General features: G+C 52.2%; 1 protein-coding gene across 6 annotated transcripts in view; it reads left to right on the top strand.

Annotated features, from left to right (window-relative positions):
- The window catches only part of CEP250 (centrosomal protein 250), a 47,701-nt gene extending 35,255 nt beyond the window's left edge, over nt 1–12,446 (top strand). For all 6 annotated transcript variants that reach the window (XM_069496371.1, XM_069496372.1, XM_069496370.1 and 3 more), the window contains 8 exons: nt 1,246–1,366; nt 2,384–2,505; nt 3,308–5,923; nt 8,793–8,906; nt 9,089–9,244; nt 9,724–9,825; nt 10,789–10,851; nt 11,813–12,446. In XM_069496371.1, the coding sequence (XP_069352472.1) occupies nt 1,246–1,366; nt 2,384–2,505; nt 3,308–5,923; nt 8,793–8,906; nt 9,089–9,244; nt 9,724–9,825; nt 10,789–10,851; nt 11,813–12,082 (3,564 nt within the window). In that variant the 3' untranslated portion in view covers nt 12,083–12,446. The remainder of the gene's footprint in view (nt 1–1,245; nt 1,367–2,383; nt 2,506–3,307; nt 5,924–8,792; nt 8,907–9,088; nt 9,245–9,723; nt 9,826–10,788; nt 10,852–11,812) is intronic.
- Nucleotides 12,447–13,770: the final 1,324 nt, after the last annotated feature.

Raw genomic sequence — 13,770 nt, 5'->3', positions numbered from 1 at the left:
TTCACTTCTGTCATTTACCACCTGACAACCATGAATAAAGCATTTGGATTTCCTGGGCCTTGTTTTCACTTGCAAATTAGGGCAGATGATGCCTGCCCCACAGGGTTGTTGTGAGGATTAAATGAATGAGGATCTTGAATCCAGAGTTTACAAAGTATTATATGAAACCCTGTACAGATGTGTGGTATTGTTTTGCATCATTTTCGTCTCAGCCATGAATTATTCTTAGTACCACAGCCTCCAAAAGAAACCCGACGAATTAGAGACCACTGAGATTTGAGGTTGCCTTTTTTTTTTTTTTTTGAGACAGAGTCTTGCCCTGTTGCCCAAGCTAGAGTGCCATGGCATCAGCCTAGCTCACAGCAACCTCAAACTCCTGGGCTCAAGCGATCCTCCTGCCTCAGCCTCCAGAGTAACTGGGACTACAGGCATGTGCCACCGTGCCCGGCTAATTTTTTCTATATATATTTTTTTAGTTGTCCAGATAATGTCTTTCTATTTTTAGTAGAGATGGGGTCTCACTCTTGCTCAGGCTGGTCTCGAACTCCTGGCCTCGAGCGATCCTCCCGCCTCGGCCTCCCAGAGTGCTAGGATTACAGGTGTGAGCCACGGTGCCTGGCCTGAGGTTGCTATTTATAGGATTATTCTAGGCCTATGATGGAACTAAAGGTCCCACAGATTCCACCTCACTTGAATACAAATTGAGTGCCACCTGTATGCCAGCCACTCTGAGCTGGGGATATAAAAGGAGAAAGACCTGATCTCTGCCCTCAAGAAGGCTCGTGACAGGGTAGAGGAACCAAACCGCATTCTCATGTGAAGCAGAACTGGTAGAATTAATTGGATCAATAACACATACAAATGTTGTACCGTTGGAGCTAGAAGGAAGGGGCAGTTCATTCTGACTTGGGGAGGGTCAGAAGGAAGGAAAAAATGACCTTTGGGCTAAGCTTTGAAGCAGGAGTTTGGGGAGGGAAGAGGTGACCCCTGGGCTAAGATTTGAACAGGGATTTTGTTTCAAAAGACAAAGACAGGTGAGAAGGGGCTTCTTTGCTCCAGCCAGTTGGAGTAGAACCTGTCTTCAGGGAGCTAAATGCACATGAGTTCAGAGGTAAATAATCCAGCAATCTGTGAGTAGGTCCACAATGGCAGACTACCCCAGTGCTGAGAGTGAGGAGAGAGCTTGAGCCCTGGCTGGGATGGAGGATGAGGAACTTGAGTTTAGCTGTGCCCTTCCTTTCCCAGGATGATCTGAGGGATCAGGTCCGGAAGCTGGAACAGCGTCTAACTGATACAGAGGCTGAGAAGAGCCAGGTCCACACAGAGTTGCAGGATCTGCAGAGACAGCTCTCCCAGAACCAAGAGGGTGAGAAGCTCAAGGAGGCAGGGAGATTTGGAGGGAGGAGAGATGGGTGGGAAGCCCAGAAGGGGCAGTAACAGGCCTAGCAGCCACTCTTTTTATTTTTTACCCAGAACTGTGAGACCATATCTAGAGGCATCTCCAAAGGGGTGATGACCCCCTTGAACTATTTTTCTGCTTTTCTTGGCCTTTGAGGGCCATCCTAGAAGATGGGACTAGGAGGAACAGATTTGGTGAACTGAGAGAAGGAGGGCCTGGGCTTCCATTTTTTGTTTCTGTGGGAAATTAAAGAAAAAAACTTGAGTCTCAAGCCCAGGACTATGAGAACATGATAAGACTCTGTCTTTTGTCACTTATCGATGTTATTTTATCATCTCCAACTGTGTCCTCAAAATTAGCCTTTAATGGCAGAAGGATTATGTGCTTATTTGGAAGAAAGTAAGGAGGGAAAATCTGCGGACAGTATATCTGTGCCACAGCCAAGGGCTGAGAAGGGTGGTGGCTGCTTAGAAAGGAGAGGGAAGGGTCTTAAGGCTCAAGTTTCTACTGTAGGAGAGGACAACTTAGGGAGTGGGTCTGGACCTTTTTTGAGGCCATTTGAGCGCTTCCTGAGGACACCCAAAAATAGAGCTGGGTTCTGGTACATGTTACAGAAATGGGGGCAGCCAGCAGAGCCACCAAATCTCTAGGAAGCTCTGCAAAATCATAGGATTGGGGGCTGGAAGGGACCTCCAGTGTCTTCTGGCTCAACCCTGTATGGAATCCAGGGCTGAGACTCTCTGTGTGATGAGGGTGAGGAAGTGTCAGGATGATTGACAGGCAGTGCTGGGGCTGGCAGCAGCAGGGAGCCTAGACAAATAGGAGCAGCTGGCAGACAGGTGATGTCTCTAAGACCCATGTAATTCTCTCCTTGGCCTTCTTCCCCTTTGATTTTGTTCCCCATCTTCCATCTGCTTCTGCGTCCCTCTTTTTCCCCTACCCCCAACCATGGGCCTCACTCTGCTACCTCTCCTCTTCCCAAAGAGAAATCCAAGTGGGAAGGAAAACAGAACTCCCTAGAATCTGAGCTGACGGAGCTGCATGAAACTGTGGCATCCTTACAGAGTCGCCTACGGCGAGCAGAGCTACAGGGAATGGAAGCCCAGGTAAAGTCCTGGCTTGGGGGAGGGTGTTGCCTCGGGAGTAGTCCCTTGGGCCCACCTTGGTCTATGGTCATATGCCCAACTTCCTTCAGCAAGTCTCTCCAGTTCCTCTGGCTGTCTCCATGTCCTTGAGGGTCATTGTTACGGTTCCACTGAGGCTGGTCTTGAACTCCTGACCTCAAGCAATCCTCCCGCTTCAGCCTCCCAGAGTGCTAGGATTACAGGCGTGAGCCACCACCCAGCCTGAGGTTGAGATTTTTTTTTTTGAGACAGAGTCTCACTCTGTTGCCCAGGCTAGAGTGCCATGGTGTCAGCCTAGCTCACAGCAACCTCAAACACCTGGGCTCAAGTGATCCTCCTCCTCAGCCTCCCAAGTAGTTGGGACTACAGGCATGTGCCACCATACCCGGCTAATTTTTTCTATATATATTTTTAGTTGTCCATATAATTTCTTTCTGTTTTTAGTAGAGACGGAGTCTCGCTCTTGCTCAGGCTGGTCTCAAACTTCTGAGCTCAAACGTTCCACCCACCTCGGCCTCCCAGAGTGCTAGGATTACAGGCGTGAGCCACCACACCCGGCCAAGAGGTTGAGGTTTTTATCCCTTGCCCTAAAGGACCAGAGTCTAGGATGGCTCATTGGTGGTAGAGATGCTCTTTTATAGTATCACCTTAAATGGAATACACCACTTTTTTGCCCAGGTCCTTATCACTGCTGGTGCCACAAAATAAGAAAGAGAAAGGCCAGTGTTGGAGTGACTGTATCAGGGAAGTATAGTTTAAGGTGGTTTTGCATCTTGTTTTCCAGAGTGAGCGAGAGCTACTTCAGGCAGCCAAGGAGAACCTGACAGCTCAGGTGGAACATCTGCAAGCATCTGTTGCAGAAGCCAGGGCTCAGGCTAGGGCTGCCGGGGTCCTGGAAGAAGACCTGAAAACAGCTCGCTCAGCACTGAAACTGAAAAATGAGGAGGTGGAGAGTGAGCGTGAGAGAGCTCAGGCTCTGCAGGAGCAGGGCGAGCTGAAGGTGGCCCAAGGGAAGGCTCTGCAAGACAATTTGGCTCTCTTGGCCCAGACCCTGTCTGAAAGAGAAAGGGAAGTAGAGACATTGCGGGGGGAAATCCAGGAACTGGAGAAGCAACGGGAAATGCAGAAGGCTGCTTTGGAACTGCTGTCCCTGGACCTGAAGAAGAGGAACCAAGAGGTGGATCTGCAACAAGAACAGATTCAGGAGCTGGAGAAGTGTAGGTCTGTTTTAGAGCATCTGCCCATGGCTGTCCAGGAGCGAGAGCAGAAGCTGACTGTGCAGAGAGAGCAGATCAAAGAGCTCGAGAAAGATCGGGAGACTCAGAGGAACATCTTGGAGCATCAGCTTCTAGAACTTGAGAAGAAGGACAAAGTGATTGAGTCCCAGAGAGGGCAGGTCCAGGATCTGGAAAAGCAGTTGGTTACTCTGGAATGCCTGGCCCTGGAACTGGAGGAAAACCATCGCAAAATGGAGTGCCAGCAAAAGCTGATCGAAGAGCTGGAGGGCCAGAGGGAAATGCAGAGGGTGGCTTTGACCCACCTTACGTTGGACCTGGAAGAAAGGAGCCAGGAGTTGCAGGCGCAAAGCAGCCAGATCCACAAACTGGAAAGCCACAGCACCCTTCTGGCACAAGAGCTGCAGGAGAGGGACCAGGAGCTGAAGTCCCAGCTAGAACAGATCGAGGAGCTACAGAGGCAGAAAGAGCATCTGACTCAGGATCTTGACAGGAGGGACCAGGAGCTGGTGCTGCAGAAGGAGAGGATTCAGGTTCTAGAAGATCAAAGGACGGTGCAGACCAAGATCCTAGAGGAGGACCTGGAACAGATCAAGCTGTCTTTGAGAGAGCGAGGCCGGGAGCTGGCCTCTCAGAGGCAGCTGATGCAGGAGCGGGCAGAGGAAGGGAAGGGCCAGAGTAAAGCACAGCGTGGGAACCTAGAGCACATGAAGCTGATCCTGCGCGATAAGGAGAAGGAGGTGGAATGCCAGCAGGAGCGGATCCAGGAACTTCAGGAGCACAAGGACCAGCTGGAACAGCAGCTCCAGGGCCTGCACAGGAAAGTGGGTGAGACCAGCCTACTCTTGACCCAGCGAGAGCAGGAGATAGTGGGCCTGCAGCAGCACCTGCAGGAAGCCAGGGAGCAAAGGGAGGTGAAAGAGCAATCACTTCAGGGTCAACTGGAAGAGGCCCAGAGAGCACTGGCCCAGCAGGACCAGGAACTTGAGGCCCTGCGGCAAGAACAGCGGCAGGCCCAGGGGCAGGAGGAGAGTGTGAAGGAAAAGGCAAGTGCACTGCAGGGAGCTCTGGAGCAAGCCCACATGACATTGAAGGAGCGCCAGGGAGAGCTTGAGGACCACAAGGAGCAGGCACGAAGGCTCCAGGAAGAGCTGGCAGCAGAGGGACTGCGGGTACAGGCCTTGGAGGAGGTGTTGGGAGACCTGAGGGCTGAGTCTCGGGAGCACGAGAAGGCTCTGTTGGCCCTCCAGCAACAGTGCGCCGAGCAGGCACAGGAGCACGAGGCAGAGGCCAGGGCCCTGCAGGACAGCTGGCTGCAGGCCAAGGTGATGCTCAAGGAAAGGGAGCAGGAGCTGGAGGCTCTGCGGACAGAAAGCCAGTCCTCCCGGCATCAGGAGGAGGCTGCCTGGGGCCAGGCTGAGGCTCTGCAGGAGGCCCTCAGCAAGGCTCAGGCTGCCCTGCAGGAGAAAGAGCAGCATCTCCTTGAGCAGGCAGAACTGAGCCGCAGTCTGGAGGCTAACATCGCCACGCTGCAGGCTGCCCTGGATGCTCACCAGGCACGTGCCCGGCAGCTAGAGGAGACCCTGAGGATGCGAGAAGGTGAGATCCAGGACCAGGATCTCCGGCACCAGGAGGATGTGCGGCAGCTCCAGCAGGCACTTGCCCAGAGGGATGAAGAGCTGCGACACCAGAAGGAACAGGGGCAGCTGCTGGAGAAGTCTCTGGCCCAGAGGGGCCAAGAGAATATGACCCAAGACAAGCAGAAGCTGGGACAGGAGAGAGAAGAGAAAGAGATGAGGGGCCTTCGTCAGAGTCTAAGGGAGCTACAGCTGACTCTAGCCCAAAAGGAAGAGGAGATCCTGGAGCTGAGGGAGGCCCAGCAAAGGAAGAAGCTGGAGGCCTTACCCCACAGCCACAGAGCCTCCCCCATGGAAGAACCATCTCCGAAACTGGAATCTTCAGGGCCCAGGCTACAGCGGGAGCTGGAGCGGCTACAGGCAGCCCTGAGGCAGACAGAAGCCAGGGAGATTGAGTGGAGGGAGAAGGCCCAGGAGTTGGCACAGTCCCTGGCCCAGAGCAAGGCCAGTGTCAGCAATCTGCAGGAGATAGCCATGTTTCTACAAGCCTCTGTCCTGGAGCGGGACTCAGAACAGCAGAGGCTGCAGGTAATTCACTCCAGGGGGAGTGAGGGCCAGGTGACAGCCCTGTCTGGCTGAGCTCAAGGACTGCCCGCATCCTGAGTCTTGTGAGAAAGTGAGATCACGAGCACCTCAACATAGGTGGATTCAGTGGAACCAGGCTACTGTGCTGGTCTAGGGGATATAAAGAGAAGACACCCACAGTCCCTCGCAGAGCTCAGTCTAGTTGATAAGCAACTGTAATGCAGTGTGGTTGGTGCCTAATAGGGGAAGTTTGGTGTGCTCCAAGCACTGCTGGAAGGACACCCAACCTTTCCTGGGGGTGGGTCCCCAAAGCCTTCCTGGTAAAAGTGGTGTTTCAGATGAGATTTGAAGGGACCAGTAAGGAACTAACCAAGCACAGGTTGAGGAGGAGATTTCAGGGGAAAAGGAAGGAGACAAGAGCACATGAGCTATCGTGTAGATCACCTGGGACGTAAAGAGGGAGTTGGCAAGAGAAGGGAGAACAGCACGGTCCCAGCATTCAGGGCTTATAAGTCATGTTGAGGACCTGGGTAACTAGTGGGAAGTAGATGAAGGTTTGGGGCAGGGGAGTGACATGATCAGAGACACAGTTCAGAAAGATCACTCAGGCTGCTGTGTGGAGCAACAGCAAATGTGGGGAGGCCAAGTGGGAGGCTACGCTAGAAGTCTAGGGGAGAGGTGGTGACCTAAGAGGGTGTGAATGGCGACACATGGGTAGATCTAAGAGATTCATAGGACTTCTGGCAATTCATTGGCTAAGAGGTGGGAGGCATTAAGAAAGGGCAGAAAGAAGTCAAAGACAACACTCAGGTCTTTCCTCACTGAGATGGAGAAAAGCCAGTGTGACAAAGAGGAGTGGAATGAGTCCAGTTTGGAAATGGAGTGAGGTTCCTGTGGGGCGTCAAGGGGAGACGTCCATTAGGCAGATCCACAAAGTAGTCTGAAGTTGAAGGATGAGACTGGGGCAAGAGGTACTTTGGAGTCGTCAGCAGTTAGAAATAAGTGTGCTCATGTGGGTGGAATGTCCAGTGAGAAAGGAAGTGAGGGTTTAGGGTAGGACTTCAGAGTATAATATTTCATCTCAAGGTCAAGCAGCATGTCTTAGTCATCTTTGTACCGGCACTGATCATGAGCACAAACCTGCACAGAGTAGGCAGTCAGCAAAGCTGGATCAACTGCTGGACATAGAAAGGTATCATCTCTTTTGCCAGGAGAGGGCCAGTCCTTTTTTCCAAGGAAATTGACTACATCCTAGTCCCTTGACTGAGCCCTAGACAACCTCCTCCCTCATCCCAGATACACAACCCCCCAGAGAGTTGCCTTCTGGGAATTCACAAAGCTCTGCTCTTGTTAAAGTACAGTATATGGATAAGGAGTTATACATTTATGAACTTTGGAGTCAAGTTCCAGGGTTGTTTTTTTTTTTTTTTTCTGGGACAGAGTCACATCTCGCTCTATCGCCCTGGGTAGAGTGCAGTGGTGTCATCATAGCTCACAGCAACCCCAAACTCCTGGGCTCAAGCAATCCTCCTGCCTCAGCCTCCCAAGTAGCTGGAACTATAGACATGCGCCATGATGGCCAGCTCATTTTTCTTTTTTAGTAGAGATGGAGATCTTGCTCTTGCTCAAGCTGCTATTGAACTCCTGAGCTCAAGCGATCCTCCTGGGCCTCCCAGAGTGCTAGGATTACAGGTGTGAGCCACTGCACCCAGCCACGTTCCTGAGTTTGAAATACAGTTCTGTAGTTCATTAGCTGTGTGACCCTGGCTAAGAGACTTCACTCCTCTGACCCTTGATTTCTTATCAATGAAATCAGAAATGATAGTATGAAATGAGATGATATGTATGAAGTGCTTGGGAAGAAAGCACTCAGTGAGTGAAACTTCTTTCCTATTTCCAGACCCATTCTTACAGGCACAGTGAAAGTAAGGTACATAATTGGGCAGAAGGGCGCTCCCTACCCATACTCTTGGGTTACTGAGCAGTTTTCACTCAGTAATGTAACTCAGGTCAGGGTCACTTCAGCCACTTACCCCTCCACACACTACTGTCTTACATCACAGTAGTATCATTTTTTATTTTAAACATTTTATGTGTCAGGCACTATTACTCTCACTTTCTTCCACAACTACCCTGGAAAGTAGGAACTGTAGTCCTTACTCTGTAGTGTAGGAATGGCAGTTCAGAGAGGTTAAGTAACTTCTCCAAAGTCACACAGCTAGTATATGGGAAAACTAGAATTAGATCTGAGTACTCTGCCTCTAGAGCTCAGGCTTTTTACCACTGAGCTCTTCTTTTCCCCCAGACAACCTGCACACACACACACACACACACACACACTCTTGTCCTTTCTTCTTGACTGTTATTTATGAAACATAGGGTGCCTGGAAAATAACTAGCATTAGGTTTCCCAACTTATCCAAAGGCTTCATTCGTGTCTCGTGGTGTATGTAGTCATTTTATAAATGAGGAAATTGGGGTTCGGGGAGAGCTCATATTTTGATCAGAATCATAGTTAATAAGTGGTGATGTGACACCCTGCCCTGTGTGACTCGAGTCCATGCTCTTTCTGTAACACATCAGTACTCCAAGTTACTGCTTAGCTTTATGGGAGATCCCAAATGAGATGCGGGGCTCTGGTCCTGTCTTACTTGCTAGCTCCCCTTGTATCCTGAGTAGATCCCTCTCTGTTCCTTTGTTTTATCCATCTGTGAAATGAAGGTTCTGGACCAAAATGGCTCAGAGGCTCCTAGAAAAGTAAGACTATAACCTGATGAGAAAATTGAAGTGGTTTTTATGAGGATGGAGGGTGGGGTCGGTATGGATTTGAAGTTGGTAGGATGTGATTTTGTTCCACGCCTCGGTACCCCAGGATGATCTGGAGCTCACCAGACAGGCTCTGGAGAAGGAGCGGCTGCACAGCTCAGGCCCGAGCAGCAGAGCGGAACGGGGGTCCAGAGGAGAGCAGGGTGTACAGCCGGGAGAGGTGAGCTGGGGGCCTGGAGGGAAGAGATGACCCTGGGGGAGCTCCTGTCCAGGGGCTTGTCCCCTTCTCTTGGAATTGACTTTCTGAAGCCCAGATCTACCAGATTCTTCTCTTTGCCCTCTGTCTGTTCCCTTACCTGTCTAAAGGGCTGCCCACATGAGATTTACAGGTCTTTCCCACAGGTCTCAGGAGTGGAGGCTGAGCCTAGTCCTGGAATGGAGGAGAAGCAGCCATGGAGACAAAGGCTCGAACACCTGCAGCAAGCAGTGGCATGGCTGGAGGTTGACCGGAGCAGACTACAGCACCACAATATCCAGCTGCAGACCACCTTGGAGCAGGCAAGTAGCTTCTGCTGTCCTCAGCTCCCTCCTTTGGGGTCCGGTGGGCATGCATCTCTACTTCTCATGCAGCCCCCAGGGCAGGGGTCAGTGAACTACAGCCTGTGGGACAAATCCGACCCGTTGCCTGTTTCTGAAAATTAAGTTTTATTGGAAGATAGCCATGCATTGTCTGCGGCTGCTTCCCTGCTACAACAGGGATGGAATGATCCACAAAGCCTAAAATACTCGCTGCAGAGAAAGTTTGCTGGCCTTTGCTCCAAAGGCCTGAGAGGCTGGCCCTGCCTCTTCTGTCTCAGGAGCTCTTCTTTGCACTCAGGGCTGCCCTAGCATGGGCTCTCCTCAGCTCAGTTCTCTTTCTGTGGTTGCTGTCCCCTTACACGTCCACCCACACGGGCACTGGCCTCCTCTAGAGAAGGCAGCTCTACTCCAGCCCTGGAGCCAACCCAAGCCCTGATTTCTCACTTGCACCTTGGCAGGTGGAGCGAGAGCGGAGGAAGCTGAAGAGGGACTCCATGCGTGCATCCCGGGCGGGGGCCCTGGAGATCAACGAGGCCACAGCTGCATCACCTACGCAGCAGGTTTACCTGTTTTCCTCCACTGCAGCCTCAGAGAGCCCAACCCCAGCCACCAGAAACTGAGCTGTCCTCATTGCATATCCCAGGCCTCTTTTGGATGGTGGGGACAGCTGCTTCAACCAGTCCAGAGTTCTGCCCCACTCAGCACAGCTTAGTCTGTCCCTGCCCTGAGAAGGTGGCCCAACGTCAGGGGCTGGGGTGGTGTCTAGACTAGCATTCCTGCTCTCTGAGGAACTTAGATCGGTCGACTCCCAGACCAGTGCCTCAGGCTCACCCAGAAGCAGGGCTTATTGGGGCTCTGGTCAGGATCCCTGGTACTTGGGTGTTGTGTGGTGCTCGCCAGCCCCTGATGCACCTCGGAGCTTGATCACAGCTTCACAGATCTCTTAGACTTCCTTGCTCCTTGTAGCACTGAGTTTACAAGATTAGGGTCCATGGTCTTTCCTGGAGCCAGAGTTCCTATTTTGGGTAAGAGGTTTGGGGAAGACTGAGATGTGCCCATCTGTAGACAGCCTTGCAGCCTGGCAGGCGGAAGTGTTCGTGGTGGCTGAGCATCTCTCACTCTCCGTCCCCGTCCTTTATTGAAAGTTCTCAAGGGCAGACTTTGAGTCTTACTTCCTCTCTGCATCCTTAGTTCACATCCCAGGGCTGGCACAAAGCAGATACATGCTATACTTCTGCTAAGTAGAAAAGTACCTCCAAGAAGCAAGTGCCGTCCAAGCCTTGTGGACACTCAGCACCAGGTCTCCATGGGCGTTGTCCATTATGCTGGTACAGGGACTCTCCCTGCCCCAGGGCCATGGTGCCCCATACAGCTTCAGGCACTTCTGGCCCAAACCTTTCCCCAACTACCCCCCCCCGCCCCCCGCCCACCCCCGGGATTGCCATGAGATAGTTGCAGGATGCCTGTGGAGACCCCAGAGTGGGAAGGCCTAGTTCAACAAGAATGCTATGTGTCTTCCACAGGATGGAAGAGGAGGACAGAAGGGCTCCTCAAGTGCTAAGTATGTGGTTGAACTGCAGAAAGAGGTATGTTCTGGAAGGATCTGTCTCCTATTCCCTCCCTTACACTCAGGCAACAAAGCTATAGTGTCTGCTGTGTGCTTGGCCCCTTTGCACCTCCAGCAGAAAGAGGGGAAGTAGTTCCTGCCTTCAGAGAACTTCAGTCTCCATGGGAGGCAAGAAGAGCCCCAGTCCCAGCTCCACCTCTCATCTGCCTAGGGTGGGAGTGGGGAAGAAAGCATGGTCCTTGACCTCCAGATTCATACTTAGGAAGGGAAAGGAAAGGGAAGAGGGCTGAGGAGCAGACAGAAGATTCTAGGAGAACAGACTAGCGTCCTCTGCCCTCACACGGACCCTGCAGGCAGGAGTGTGGCCAGCACACCAGGCAGAGGAGCCTGGCCCCAGTGGATCCTCATAGTTCGAGTCAAGCTGCCACCCTCAGGGAAGATACATGAAGTGCCTTCTCGCCTCTTGGGCCTCAGCTAAAAGTTCACTCTCTTTTTCAAGGCCCAGCAGTCCTAGGAAGTGTGGAATTTTGATTTCTGAGCCTATTGCAGAAATCAGTAGTCACTACTGGCAGGACCTGACCTTGTAGCTAGACCTAAGTATTACTCTGTATTCTGTTAAACTCCTACGAAGGAATCCTGAGGCAGAGCCCAGATGAGGGTGAAGCAAGAGAGGCCTCTTAGGTGTGGGCTTTTTTGGGTTTTTTTAACACGTAAATTATCCTCCAGTAAAGTTGATGAACAGTTTTGTTGTTTTTGAGTTCCCTGCTGGAGTCCCATGTGTACCCGGGGTTGAGAATCACTGGATTCCGGTTCCCAAAGACCCTTCCCCAAACACTCGAAAGCTGGTTCAGAGATTCGTGTATGTGGTAGAGCTCATTCAAATGTTCAGGCAGCGAGAGCCACGGGAACGCAGGGTAGGAGGAGTTGGGACAGCTTCAGGGCCCTCAACTGCTCTTCTTCTTGGTTTTTCTGCCCACCAGGTGGCCCTGCTACGAGCCCAGCTGGCCTTGGAGCGGAAGCAGAAGCAGGACTACATCGCCCGCTCGGTACAGACCAGCCGTGAGCTAGCGGGCCTGCACCACAGCCTCTCCCACTCCCTTCTCGCCGTGGCCCAGGCCCCCGAGGCCACTGTCCTGGAGGCTGAGACCCGCAAGCTGGATGAGTCCCTGACTCAAAGTCTGACATCTCTAGGGCCGGTCCTGCTACGCCCCAGCCCCAGCCCCAGCCCCACCCAAGCCACCTCCAGGTAGCAGCCAGGCTGGGCAGGACCCAGGCCAGCCTGGAAGCACACAGACAGATGACTATAGAGGGGGTCACGGCCCCTCTACACAGCTATAGGTTTGCCAAGGGAAGGGCCTGGCTCTGTTACCCTACCTGGGAGCCCCAGGTCAGCTGACGTTCCCAGGAAGAGGAAGGAAACCTGCAAGGCTGGGGAGGCCCCAACTCACTGGGAATGGGGCAAATTACATTTGCCTGCTACCTGCACAGTCACCCAGAGGAGTGCCTTGCCCTGGCCAAGAGGCATCAACTGCCTCTCGTCTAGAATTTATTTTCCTAGCACTTGACCTTCTCCCTCAACTTCCCCTTCAACAATAAACCCTGAGTCTTTGCATTAGTTCCCTGCTGTCTCCACCTCTGCAGCTGGGCAGCAGCAGGACATCCAGGGAGTTTATTGAGGAAGAGCTTGCTAAAGATTCTTGTCAGGTGGCATGAGTTTATTGCATGTGTGCACTGTGACAGGGAGGCTCACAGAAGATACACAAGACAAAGCCACTGTCCGCAGAGAACCTGCATTCCAGCCAATGAAATCAGACTAACGCGTTAATCAGTCAGACAGTTCTGTGCACTGGCTGGAAGGGCTGTGGAACTCCAGGGGCTGAGGAAGGGAGGCATGAACTGGCCCTCAAGGGAAGGGGTGGAGTTAGGGCACCAGTGAGCTCGCAGTGACAGCCTGGTCTGGCCGTGGCAGGGGCCTGAGGCTGAGGTTGCAGGTTAAGGAGATTATGGAGAGCTTCTAGTGCTAACTCTTGGACAGTGGGCAACCTTTGATGTTCTTGACTTAAAACAAGTTCTGGAGCTTCAAAAATACTGAATCGACCTTTGACCAAAGTCAGAGTCTCAAGTTCATAAGCTCCATCTGACCTCATTCCCCTTCTACTCTGGGGGAATGCCCCTGAGGTGTCCCTTCCAGGGCATATATCAGCTGGAACTGACTGGTCACCAGTAGTCCAGCCATGTGTCAATCCAGTCAGGAAGATGGACTGTGGCAGAACTGTCACTTAATGGACTGGCCCTGGTGGAGGCAGTCAACTGAACCTAGCTCACAGGCTTAAGACCTGTCATTGGCAACTTCCTCAAAGCCTCAGAACAGTTTTCTTTAAAGAAGCAGGTTGTGACCTTCCTCTGGCACTCGGCCATAATCTGGAATTCCTCTTCCCTAAGCCTGGGGATGGAACTAAGGTCTAGCTAAGAAGGTGGGGGTTTGAGAGCAGCACCCACTCACCCAGACCTACTGAATTGGGACTCAGCCCCATTGTGTCCTGTCGCACCACACATAGTGGGAATGGGGCTGTTGGCACTTGCTACAGCTGTGTTCCAAAAACCCACACATGCAACTCAGCAGTAGATGCTTAGTAAAAACTTACAGTTCAGAACCCCCAGAAATGGATCTGGGGTCCCAGAGATACTGGTTTAGTCCCTCCAGTGAGATCCCCTGTGGCTCAAAATCCTCTCCTGGCCCTTAGGCTTGTCCTATTGCTAGGAGTTCTCAGGGACAAACAAGACTTCCCTTGGTTGCCAACTGTTTATGGTTCTCCATCTCTGGTTCTCTGGCTCAGAGGCCGACAGAGGAGTCCTGTTTTTTACCTTGGAGTTTCTTCTCCATACCATCATCTGAGCCAAGGCCGTAAGTCCCACATACCTTCTGGGAGTCAGGGAT

The sequence above is a fragment of the Eulemur rufifrons genome, chromosome 20 (genome assembly GCF_041146395.1).
Source record: "Eulemur rufifrons isolate Redbay chromosome 20, OSU_ERuf_1, whole genome shotgun sequence".
Lineage (NCBI taxonomy): Eukaryota > Metazoa > Chordata > Mammalia > Primates > Lemuridae > Eulemur > Eulemur rufifrons.
This window is presented reverse-complemented; position numbering and strand designations above follow the sequence as displayed.